This window comes from Saccopteryx bilineata, chromosome 2 (genome assembly GCF_036850765.1).
Source record: "Saccopteryx bilineata isolate mSacBil1 chromosome 2, mSacBil1_pri_phased_curated, whole genome shotgun sequence".
Taxonomy (NCBI): Eukaryota; Metazoa; Chordata; class Mammalia; order Chiroptera; family Emballonuridae; genus Saccopteryx; species Saccopteryx bilineata.
The window spans coordinates 156,840,672-156,854,237 of NC_089491.1; the positions used below are offsets into that span (position 1 = coordinate 156,840,672).

A 13,566-nucleotide genomic window follows, 5' to 3' on the forward strand; every position below is an offset into this window, starting at 1 on the left:
CAAGATAAATGAAGGTACAGAAGCAGCAGAAAAAAGAAGAGACTCAAAAAGTCTGAAGGAAATTCTAAGAGAACTCTGTGACAACATGAAGAGAAATAACATCCACATCATAGGAGTTCCAGAAGAAGAAAAAGAACAAGGGATAGAAACCTTGTTCAATCAAATTATAGCTGAAAACTTCCCTAAATTGATGCAGGAAAAAGTCACACAAGTACAAGAAGCACAAAGAATTTCATTAAAGAGAAACCCAAAGAAATCCACACCAAGACACATCATAATTAAAATACCAAAGTTAAGAGATAAAGAGAAAATATTAAAAGCTGCTAGAGAAAAAAAGACTACAAGGAGCCTCCATAAAGATGACATCTGACTTCTCAACAGAAACACTTGAGGCCAGAAGGGAATGACAAGAAATATCAAAGTAATGCAGAACAAGAGCCTACAACCAAGACTACTTTATTCAGCAAGGCTATCATTTAAAATTGAAGGAGAAATAAAACGCTTCCCAGACAAAAAACAAACAAACAAGGAATTCATTACAACCAAAACAATGCTGCAAGAAATGTTAAGGGGCCTGTTGTACACAGAACAAAGGGGGAAAAGAATATAGGAAAAGAAGAAGATAGCTTTCAAGAATAAAATGACACTAAATAACAACTACATATCAGTAACAACCTTAAATGTAAATGGATTAAATGATCCGATCAAAAGACATAGGGTAGCTGCATGGATAAGAAAACAGGACCCATACATATGCTGTCAACAAGGGACACATCTCAAAACAAAAGATACACATAGCCTAAAAGTAAAAGTATGGAAAAAAATATTTTATGCAAATGGAAATGAAAAAAAAAAAAGCTGGAGTAACAATACTTATATCGGACAAAATGGACTTTAAAACAAAGGCTATGGTAAGAGATAAAGAAGATCACTACATAATGATAAAGGGAGCAATCTAACAGGAAGATATAACCATTATAAATATCTATGCACCTAATATAGGAGCACCTAAACATATAAAGCGGACTTTGATGGATATAAAGGGCAAGATCAAGAGCAATACTATAATTATAGGGGATTTCAATACCACCCTAACATCACTAGTAGATCCTCAAGAAAGAAAATTAACATAGAAACAGCAGGCTTAAAGGACACACTAGACCAACTCGATTTAATAGATATCTTCAGAACCTTTCACCCTAAAACAGCAGAATATAGATTCTTTTCAAGTGCTCGTAGCAGGGGTCCAAACATTTTACACGAGGGGCCAGTTCACTGTCCCTCAGAATGTTGGAGGGCTGGACTATAAAAAAAACTATGATCAAATCCCTATGCACACTGCACATATCTTATTTAAAGTAAAAAAACAAAACGGGAACAAATACAGTATTTAAAATAAATAAGTAAATTTAAATCAACAAACTGACCAGTATTTCAATGGGAACTATGCTCCTCTCATTGACCACCAATGAAAGAGTGCGTTGGGGGCCAGATAAATGGCCTCAAGAGGCTGCAGTTTGGGGACCCCTGGCTCATAGCATAGACCACATGTTAGGACACAAAAGTGGTCTCAACAAATTTAAGACGATTGAAATCATATCAAGCATTTTCACTAATCACAATGGCATGAAACTAGAAATCAACCACAACAGAAACACTGAAAAATACTCAAACACATGGAATCTAAATAGCATGGGTCAAAGAGGAAATGAGATCAAAGAGGAAATTTTAAAATTCCTAGAAAAGAATGATAACAAACATGCGACAACTCAAGAGTTTATCAGACACAGCAAAGGCAGTACTGAGAGGGAAGTTCCTAGCATTACAAGCATACCTTATAAAGCTAGAAAAAGCTCAAATAAACAACCTAACCCTGCATCTAAAAGAACTAAAAAAATAACAGTAAGTAAAGCCCAGAGGTAGTAGAAGGAAGGAAATAATAAAGATCAGAGCAGAAATAAATGACATTAGAGCAGGGGTCGGGAACCTTTTTGGCTGAGAGAGCCATGAACGCCATATATTTTAAAATGTAATTTCATGAGAGCCATACAACGGCCTGTGTACGTTATGCATTATCCAATAAAAATTTGGTGTTGTCCAAGAGGACAGCGGTGCTTGGCTCCAGCCACCCGCAACCATGAACATGAGCAGTGAGAAATGAATGGATTGTAATACATAAGAATGTTTTATATTTTTAACATTATTTTTTTTTATTAAAGATTTGTATGCGAGCCAGATGCAGCCATTGAAAGAGCCATATCTGGCTTGCGAGCTGTAGGTCCTGACCCCTGCATTAGAGGCTAAAGAAACAATACAGAGGATCAACAAAACCAAAAGCTGGTTCTTTGAAAGGGTAAACAATATCGATGAACCTTTAACCAGACTCACCAAGAAAAAAAGAGGACTCAAATAAAGTTAGAAATGAGAGTGGAGAAACAACAACTGACACAATAAAAATACAAAATATTGTAAGAAAATACTATGAAGAACTGTATGCCAAAAAGTTAACCTAGGTGAAATGGACAAATTCCTTGAAACATATAATCTTTCAAAAATCAATCTGGAAGAATCAAAATCTAAACAGACCGATTACAACAAATGAGATTGAAACAGTTATCAAAAAACTCCCAACAAACAAAAGTCCTGGGTCAGATGGCTTCACAGGTGAATTCTACCAAAGATTCAAAGAAAAACTAACTCCTTCTCAAGCTATTTCAGAATATTCAAGAGGAAGACTTTCAAGCTCCTTTTATGAGACGAGCATAATTCTGATTCCAAAACCAGGCCAAGACAACACGAAGAAAGAAAATTATAGGCCAATTTCCCTATTGAAATTAGATTCTAAAATTCTCAACAAAATATTAGCAAACCAGATTCAGCAGTACATGAAAAAAATCATACATCATGATCAAGTGGGATTTATTCTGGGCAGGCAAGGCTGGTACAATATTCGCAAATCAATCAATGTGATTCATCACATAAACAAAAGGAAGGAAAACCACATGATAATTTCAATAGATGCAGAAAAAGCACTGATAAAATTCAGCACTATTCATTATCATAACTCTCAGCGAAGTGGGAATACAGGGAACATACCTCAACAAGATAAAGGCCATCTATGAAAAACCCACAGCCAACATCATAATTAATGGCAAAAACTAAAAGCAACCCCCTTAAGATCAGGAACAAGGCAGGGGTGCCCTCTTTCGCCATTCTTATTCAACATAGTTCTGGAAGTTCTAGCTACAGCAATCAGACAAGAAGAAGAAATAAAAGGCATCCAAATTGGAAAAGAAGTAAAACTATCATTTGCAGATGATACGATACTGTATATAGAAAACCCTAAAGTCTCGGCCCTGGCCAGTTGGCTCAGCGGTGGAGTGTTGGCCTGGCGTGCGGGGGACCTGGGTTCGATTCCTGGCCAGGGCACATAGGCGAAGCGCCCATTTGTTTCTCCACTTCCCCTCCTTCCTCTCTGTCTCTCTCTTCCCCTCCCGCAGCCAAGGCTCCATTGGAGCGAGGATGGCCCCGGGCGCTGGGGATGGCTCCTTGGCCCCTGCCCCAGGCGCTAGAGTGGCTCTGGTCGCGGCAGAGCAACGCCCTGGAGGGGCAGAGCGTCGCCCCTGGTGGGCGTGCCAGGTGGATCTCGGCAGGCGCATGCGGGAGTCTGGCTGTCTCTCCCCGTTTCCAGCTTTGGAAAAATACAAAGAAAAAAAAAAAAGAAAACTCTAAAGTCTCAAAACTCTACTTGAACTGATAAATTCAGCAAGGTTACAGGGTATAAAATTAATACACAGAAATCAGAGGCATTTTTATACACCAACAATGAACTGTCGGATGAGAAATTAAGGAAACAATCCCCTTCACTATTGTAACCAAAAAAATAAAGTATTTGGGAGTAAACTTAACCAAGGAGGTTAAAGACTTGTACTCAGAAAATTACAAAACATTGATAAAAGAAATCAAAGAAGATACAAACAAGTGGAAGCATATACCGTGCTCATGGTTAGGAAGACTAAACATCATCAAAATTTCTATACTACCCAAAGCAATTTATAAATTCAATGCAATACCAATTACAATACCAATGATATACTTCAAAAATATAGAACACATATTCCAAAAATTTATATGGAACAAAAAAAAGAACACGAATAGCCTCAAGAATCTTGAAAAAGAAGAATAAAGAGGGAGGTATCATACTTCCTGATATCAAGTTATACTACAAGGCCATTGTACTCAAAACAGCTTGGTACTGGCATAAGAACAGGCATATAGATCAATGGAACAGAACAGAGAACCCAGAAATAAACCCACATCTTTATGGACTACTGATACTTGACAAAGGAGGTAAGAGCATACAATGGAGTAAAGACAGCCTCTTCAACAAATGGTGTTGGGAAAATTGGACAGCTACCTGCAAAAAAAATGAAACTAGACCACCAACTTACACCACTCACAAAAATAAACTCAAAATGGATGAGAGACTTAAGTGTAAGTCATGAAACTTTAAGCATCTTAGAAGAAAACATAGGCAGTAAGCTCTCTGACATCTCTTGCAGCAATATATTTGCCGATTTATCTCCATGGGCAAGTGAAATAAAAGACAGGATAAACAAATGGGACTATATCAAACTAAAAAGCTTTTGCACAGCTAAAGACAATAAGAACAGTATAAAAAGACAAACTACACAATGGTAGAATATATTTGACAATACGTCTGATAAGGGGTTAATAACCAAACTTTATAAAGAACTTGTAAAACTCAACACCAGGAAGACAAACAATGTAATCAAGAAATGGGCAAAAGAAATGAATAGACACTTCTACAAAGATGACATACAGATGGCCAATAAACATAAAAAAATTTTCAACATCACTAATCATTAGAAAAATGCAAATTAGAACCACAATGAGATACCACCTCACAGCAGTCAGAATGGCGCTCATTAACCAAACAGCACATGATAGGTGCTGGCGAGGATGTAGAGAAATGGGAACCTTTCTTCACTGATGGTGGGAATGCAGACTGGTGCAGCCACTGTGGAAAATAGTATGGAGATTCCTCAAAAAATTAAAAGTGGCACTTTTTTTTTAACCCAGCTATCTCACTTTTGGGAATATATCCCAAGAACACCATATCACTGATTCTAAAAAAGAAATGCACCCCCATGTTTATGGCAGCATTGTTCACAACAGCGAAGATCTAGAAACAGCCCAAGTGTCCGTCCGTGGATGAGTGGATTAAAAAGCAATGGTACATATATACTATAGAATACTATGGGGCCATGAAAAAGAAGGAAATCTTAATTTTTGCAGCAACGTGGATGGACCTAGAAAGTATTATGTTAAATGAAATAAGCCAGGCAGAGAAAGAAAAATAACATGACCTCACTCATTTGAGGAATCCAAGGAACAATGTGAACTGAGCAAAGGAATTAAACCTGAAGGGAAGGGTGGAGGGAGCTGTTGAGGGGAATACCGGGGAGGGGGTATGCAACCAAGGCAACACTAGAATCAATGTAAACAATAAAAAAGTATTAAATGCAGTAAATAATAAACTACCTTTTGATATATCACTTTTTTTATACATAAAACGATCATTAGAGCAAAGAACTGGTTGTTAAATTATTTGAATCGTACCACTGAATATAGATACATTTAATGCCATAGACCTGAATGGGAGATGAGTAAATAAGGCAGTTAGTTACAAGTGTGGACAGCTATTTTGAGAAGTTTTGATTTAGTGGAAACCTGAGAATTGGTTAATATAGCTAGAAGAGGTTGTGGGTTAATTTAAGGTTTTTAAAAATGGGAATAATTGTGCTCACTTTGGCAGCACATATACTAAAAATGGGAGATAATTAAAGCACATGTGTAGGCTGAATTAAATTTAAATGATCTAGTAGAGATGGGGAAATTGAAGCATAAAATAAAAGGGATAATTGAAAAATTGATGAGACAATATGATGGGCTCCACATACAGATGGAAATTTAGCCTTTGATAAGAGCAGTTCCATTGTAATGGGAAAGTGGGCCTGTAGTATGAACACAGATTCAGGTAGGTTGGTATTTGGTAAGAGATATAAGGGAGAGTTGATCCTCTGATTGCTTCCATTTCCTTGTTGAAGTATAAAGTGAAGTCATCAAAATTGAAGGTCAAATGGAGTGTTAGAAGTTTGAGGAGAGGAAGACATGAAATAGTCTTTTCAGATTGGGAAATAGAAATTATTAGGAAATATGGTAGAATCCCTAGGAATTATTGAATACCTCTTTTTGTGTACTGTGTTACCATAGAACAAAAGTTAGTTTTTGTTTTTTTTTTGTTTGTTTGTTTTTTAAGCATCCTGATATGTATGAGAGAGCGGTACTAAGAAAAGATCATCAGAAGAAATATGGAGCAACAGTTGATCTTTGGAGCATTGGGGTAACTTTTTACCATGCAGCTACTGGATCACTGCCATTTAGACCATTTGAAGGGCCACGTAGGAATAAGGAAGTGATGTAAGTGACTTCTCCATCTAAAATTAGAAATAGTTTTTTAAATGTATCTTTATCTTATTTTGTGCCATCAAGTGTTAGAGGTATACACTATTGAAAATTGATTTAGCCATCATTTTTATATTTTAAGCTGTTTGATTTTTAAGAAGAATGAAGCCTTATGACAGTGTATAGGCATAATTTTTTATATCATGTTTACATATCTTATATACAAAGTGTAAATAACATCTGATCTTTGGTCCATCATTAAAAATATACTTGCTTTCTGAATTTTATTTCAGCATACTGTTTATTTCTCTTTGTGTACTTATTAGGTTTTTTCCTTTATACACCTGAAAAAAATAGTAATCTGTGGAGTATTCAAATCATTTCTGGATCTAAAAGAAATACAGTTTCTACCCTGAACTGATACGACTTCTTTTACCATTTCAAAAATATTAATGTAACATTAAGTTATTTTCTAGTGTTGCAGTTTTAAGTCCAAAGACTGAATACATTTTATTAGTACATTATACATTTATGTATTGCCGTAATTATTAGGGAATAATTACTGTGTATAAAGTCACTATTGTAAACCAAATAATACAGGAAAGGGAGATTAATTTCTAGATATGAAATCTGTGATACAGTTCATTCATACTTTGCCTGCACTTCCTTTTATTTTAAAAGAAAGTAGTAAATGCCTTGCTTCATGAGAAACAGCCAAATTATGCCCACATAAAACTGAGGTTATAAATGCTGTTTAGAGAATTATTTGGGACAGTAACTCACTACTGACAGCCTAATGTGCCAAACCATTCTTTAGATTTTAACATTTTCTCGGGCCATTATGTATTTGATACTGCCTTTTTTTTAAAATAATTTTATTTTTTTAATGGGGCGACATCAATAAATCAGGATACATATATTCAAAGATAACAAGTCCAGGTTATCTTGTCATTCAATTATGTTGCATACCCATCACCCAAAGTCAGATTGTCCTCTGTCACCTTCTATCTAGTTTTCTTTGTGCCCCTCCCCCTCCCCCTTTCCCTCTCCCCCTCCCCCCCCCCCGTAACCACTCTTATCAGTGTCTCTTAGTTTCACTTTTATGTTCCACCTACGTATGGAATAATGCAGATATTGCCTTTTATAAGCAAACATGACTTCATAATCACAACTGTAAAAAGAAATATATCATCTTTTATTTAATTTCAGCTGAAAGAAATTGAGGGAGAAATATATTTTTCCTTTTGTTGATTTGAGGAAGTAAAACCAATTCACCTCTTACAAATGACTTTTGCTAAAACCTGGGTAGCTAAATGCTTTCCAGCAAAGACAGCATATATTATATATATTTACAGAAAGATGACATCCATTACTAAATGGTGATTTTGGCATAGCATTATCTTGAGCCTGCTTTACAGCATAGAAGGGCTTTACAGCCCTTTTTTTAAATAAAATCTCTCCATTAATGAAGGTTGAAAGTCAGTTTGGTTTTATCATTAAACATAAATTGTGCCTAACAGTTAATCATGCTTATTGTCATAGATATTATTTTAAAGAAATACCAGCCCTGATAGCTCAGATAGCTCAGTTGGTTAGAGCATCGTCTCAAAGCACAGAGGTTGCCGGTTCAGTCCCTGGTCAGGGCACGTACAGGGGATAGATTGATGTTCCTGTCTCTCTTTTGCTCTCTCCTTTTCTCTCTCTAAAAGCAATAAAATAAACATTTAAAGAAATATCAGCATCTTGCTGCCCTAAAAATGGATTAAATAGAAGTGTAATACTCCCTAATAAAATAAATATATAACTCATAAGCTAGTAGGAATACCTGATAATTTTATCTGACTGCCATGTAGGCAGATATAGTTAGAAGAATTTAGTTTTTTATTTGCATAGTAGCTCAACTTTTTATGAATACCGATGCTAATAAATGTTCAGAGTACTTGAAGTAGTAATAATGACTTTATTAATGACTGATGCATTTTCCTCACATTATAACAGTATTGATTTCTTTGCATTACACATTATAAATGTATTTATTGGCTCTGGCTGGTGGCTTAGTCAGTGGATAGAGCATCAGCCCAGCATATGGACATCCCAGGTTTAATTCCCAGTTAGAGTACACAGGAGAAGTGACCATCTGCTTCTTTCCCTCAACTTTTGCCCCTTCTTTCCCTCTTCACCTCTGATTGGCTCGAGTTTGGCCCCGGGTGCTGAGGATAGGTCGGTTGGTCCAAGCTTGTCATCCTCAGTTGCTAAAAATAACTGGTACTTGACCATCAGCCTCAGGCAGGGGTTGCCAGGTGGATCCCGGTTGGGGCTCATGCAGGAGTATGCCTCACTGTCTCCCCTCCTCTCACCTAAAAAAAAAAAAAAAGTTTATATATTGCTCTTACCAAAATTAGCTAAAATTTTTGAAGAATTTGTAAGCATTTCTTTAAGAATTCTGCTATTCATGCCTGACCTGTGGTGGCACTGTGGATAGAGCATCAACCTGGATCGCTGAGGTTACCAGTTCAAAACCCTGGGTTTGCCTGGTCAAGGCACAAATGGGAGTTGATGCTTCCTGCTCCTCCCTCTTCTCTCTCTCTCTCTCTCTCTCTCTAAAATGAATAAATAAAATCTTTAAAAAAAAAAAAGAATTCTGCCATTCATTCTATTACCTTCTCTCTTCTTTAATATCACTTATCTTTACTTATTTCTTCACAATCATATTCTTCTCATGTTAATGGAGCTTATTCTTTTCATTAATTTCCTCCTTTCCTGAAAAATGTTTTAAGGCAGAAATCCTGACTGCCTCTGCTGAGCAAGCAGCAAGCAGTCCAAATCAGTTTTACTGGGTCTACTTTTTTAAAGAATATATTGATTTGCTTAGAGCACATTTATGTAGACGTTAAATAAAAAAATTATGCCAGAAATAAGATCTATAAACTTGTATAAGATTCTGCTGTATTGTGTTTTACACTTTCATCTGTATAAAGTATTCTTTTTTTTTTTTTTGTATTTTTCTGAAGCTGGAAACGGGGAGAGACAGTCAGACAGACTCCCGCATGCGCCCGACCGGGATCCACCCGGCACGCCCACCAGGGGCGATGCTCTGCCCCTCCAGGGCGTGGCTCTGCCGCCACCAGAGCCACTCTAGCGCCTGGGGCAGAGGCCAAGGAGCCATCCCCAGCGCCCGGGCCATCTTTGCTCCAATGGAGCCTTGGCTGCGGGAGGGGAAGAGAGACAGATACGAAGGGGGGGGGGGGGGTGGAGAAGCAAATGGGCGCTTCTCCTATGTGCCCTGGCCGGGAATTGAACCCGGGTCTCCCCGCACACCAGGCCGACGCTCTACCACTGAGCCAACCGGCCAGGGCCACTTTATAAAATATTCTTGAAGGCTTGCAGCTCTCCTGCTTTCTGGTTTTGTTTAGGAAAGTTTTGAAACTTAATAGGTTGCTTTAATTGGCCTGCAACATTATTATAGTATTCTTTTGCTTCCTCATCCAGTTCTTTCTTCAGTTCCTCTTTATCACCTTCATCAAGAATCAAATATGAGTTTTAATTTTGGTACATAAACATATTCCTATTTGTGTACGTATTTTTCAGTATGCAAAGAATCTTTCACATACTGTGCTATGTATAGTGTTTTGTTTTGTTTTAAGAATGCTGTTGTTCGTTCTGTAGTCATTTAATACTCCAGTTGACTATGCCTTTGGATGATATGAGTAAATGGGATTTAGACAGTCTGTAACATAACATGGTCTAGAGACAGTCTGTAACATAACATTTTTTGTTTGCTCGATTTTTTTCAGATGGGAAAATTAATATTTTTGTTGTGAACATCAAGATGCTGTTGTTATATAGCACTCTGAGATCCCAAATGAAAATTAATTATGGTACATATAAAATAATAGTACAGCCACTATTCTACTTCAGTCAGATTCAGAGTATTTTGATTGTTTTATGGATCCTGTGAACATCAATCACAAAGTTTTGTCTAGTAGATAATTGTAGGTGCACCTGAGGAAATATTTTTGCAGTGCCCTTTGATAGGCTATGCAATAATGAATTGTTTATTTTATTCTGCTTATATCCCTCTGAAGGTATAAAATAATTACTGGAAAGCCTTCTGGTGCAATATCTGGAGTGCAGAAAGCAGAAAATGGACCAATTGACTGGAGTGGAGACATGCCTGTTTCTTGTAGTCTTTCTCGGTGAGTATAGTAGACCCAGTTCTCCTCTTTGACAGTTTGGTGTTTGGAATTTTAATTGACTAAAATCACAAATACTTATGTGTAGTTTATTTTTGTTGTTTGTTTTGTTAGCTGTTGTTAAAGCTTTGATTTATGTTTTTGTTCTTATGGTGATGTTAAAATTGATTATAATGTATAAGTAACTTTTTCAGATCTCTATGGGGTCATAGGGCATACATTTTTGAGATTGTTAATCACTAGGCTTGGAATCCTGTTCAGTGGGGGGATCCAGCTTAGGATGATGATGTCTTTTGTACTGACTCCATATTGACAGACTACAAATAATGGTATATAGATGGGAGTAACTAGAATTCTAAAAAAAAGCACTCAAGAAGTTTAACATATCCTCCTTTTTAAAAAGTTTTTGTATTACTCAAAAGATAAAAAATAATAGTTTTCTCCTACTTCTTTCCAGCATTTCTAATGTACATATGGTCTTATTTAATTTAGCAGCCAGAACTAAAAAAAATTTATTCTCAGATATGAATTGTTATCACAAAGAAAGATGGTTTTAGGCGACCCTTGTGTTTTGGTCGTTCGACCCCCGCCGGGGTTGCGACCCACAGGTTGAGAACCACTGATGTAAAAGAAATTAAAAGTAGATAGTAAATTATTTTAAATTTTATTCTAGAAATAAAGACAAGATACACATTGATCTGTACAATTTGTATTAATGAATTAACTTTCATTTTTCCTGAGTGTGATAACTGTATAATCTACAAGTAAACACGCACAGTTTATGACTTACTGGCTTAACACTTATTATAATGTGTGGGTGCTGTTTTGGCCTGACCTGTGGTGGTGCAGAAGATAGAGCATCAACCTGGAAGTCTGAAGTCACTGGTTCAAAACCCCACGCTTGCCCAGTTAGGGCACATATGAGAAGCGATTCCTGTGAGTTGATGCTTCCTTTTTCCCATTTCTCCTTCTCTCTCAAATCAATCAATAAAATCTAAAAGAAAATCACTATTTTGACAGTTTTTTGTGTTGTTTTTAAAAGTCTACAAAACTGTATCATGCAGCTAGAATTACCAAGAGAAATTAATTTTATTGGAGAGCAGAAATTTAATATTATTATAATGGTTTGTGTTAAAAAATTTTTATTTAGGTAGAGAGAGAGAGGAACAGACAGGAAGGGCGATAAGCATCAACTCATAGTTGTAGCACTTTAATTGCTCATTGATTGCTTTCTCATATGTGCCTTGACCGGGGGTCTCCAGCCAAGCTAGTGACCCTTTGCTCAGGCCAACAATCTGGGGCCTCAATCCAGCGACCATGGGGTCATGTCTATGATCCTACGCTCAAGCTGGATGAGCCCACACTCAAGCTGACAACCTTGGGATTTCGATCCTGGGTCCTCAGCATCCAGGCTGATACTACTGTGCCACCACCTGGCCAGATGGTTTGTGTTAAATTTTGATTGAGAAAATACTCATTTTGAGGATCTCAGGCAAAACATAAAATTTAAAGTGGTCAAGCATTGAATACTACTTGTATAATTATATATATATTTTGTAATAAATTATATTGCTGAAACTGAGAATCGATAATTTGACAATCTGAACTACAGATTTCATATTTCAGACAGGTAACAGGCCTTATATATCTAATCAGTATTTAGCACACCAAGTTATACATTCTTTGATAAAAATTGAGTAGATACCAGAAAACATATGATCTTTTATTTAATAGTAAGAACGTTAATACTACTAATTAGCGATGAGAACAACTACCAGAAATGTAATGACTACAAAAATTATCATCTTTCTGGCGAGTATTAGTTAAGATTGGATAGCAAATGATGAAAATCTAACTCAGCTGGTTTAAGTGAAAATGAAAATAGATTGACTTTGTAATTAAAAGTTTACACATATATGTGACTTAAAGTCCACCTAAATCCTCGGACTCAGACTGTGTTAAGACTTGTCTCTTCAGATCGTTCAGATCTGCTTTTCTCTGCTTTCTGTTTCAGTAAGTCTCTTTCCTGAAAGCCACAGGAAGGATGCTCACACTCCTAGACTCTCATTCTCACAGCTTTGAACACTCAGTGGCAAAAAATACTTTCTTTCCTGGTAGATTTAGCAAAGATTTCTGGGTCGATTCTCATTTAACCAACTTATATGCTACCACCTGACCATTCTGACTAATTATGCCCATCTATGCACAGGGAGTAGCGTTAGATGGTGGAGAGATATGAACTGTTTTGTGAAAGGGAGATGATACCTGTTAGGCAGAAATTTTAAATGTCCACTACGTATTTTAAAAACTGTCAAAGGCAAGGAATTCTTTCAGTGCCTGTTATGTAGTCAAGAATATATTTTTAAGACTATTTGAAATTCCATAATTGAGAATCTGCTTGAGCATATTTTATAAATCAGTGAAACCATGAGAAAGAATAAAGTTCTCCCATTCATTTTTTGAAAAGTATTTAAACTTACTAGTTGAAAACTGTTCCTCATTGAATTGGCACTAATTGATTGCTAGATGGTTGTAGTAATTTCACTCCTAAATAAGTGTCAGTGTAGGAATCTTATTTGAGCCAACTGATGACATATGCTGGGTAGCAGGATCTCAAATGCTTTGGAGAATGGCAGCATTCCAACTTATTTTATACACTAGAATCAGAGAAGAAGACCTAAGGAAGGTACATTACATGAATTAGTGATAGACTAAGGGGGTGGGAGAAAGCATAGCAGGGAAATAATATTAAACTAAGATTACCTGGTTTTCAGAAAAGGTAACATGTTTTTTAAACTTTGATCTAATATAATAATAATAGCTGCTCCTTTGATTTGTTAGTAACTGTTATGATTTTGTACCTAGATAAAATATAGCACATTTA

The 13,566-nt window shown here is 36.4% G+C and overlaps 1 protein-coding gene and 1 long non-coding RNA gene across 7 annotated transcripts in view; one reads left to right on the forward strand and one right to left on the reverse strand.

Moving 5' to 3' along the window:
* The window catches only part of LOC136324837 (uncharacterized), a 457,224-nt gene that overhangs the window by 26,104 nt on the left and 417,554 nt on the right, over positions 1-13,566 (reverse strand). The gene's annotated exons all lie outside the window — the stretch shown is intronic.
* The window catches only part of TBK1 (TANK binding kinase 1), a 54,150-nt gene that overhangs the window by 21,860 nt on the left and 18,724 nt on the right, over positions 1-13,566 (forward strand). For all 6 annotated transcript variants that reach the window (XR_010729147.1, XM_066258246.1, XM_066258250.1 and 3 more), the window contains 2 exons: positions 6,344-6,504; positions 10,575-10,685. Coding sequence is in view for 5 of the 6 variants with exons in the window: in XM_066258246.1 (XP_066114343.1) it covers positions 6,344-6,504; positions 10,575-10,685 (272 nt within the window). In the remaining variant the exon portion in view is untranslated. The remainder of the gene's footprint in view (positions 1-6,343; positions 6,505-10,574; positions 10,686-13,566) is intronic.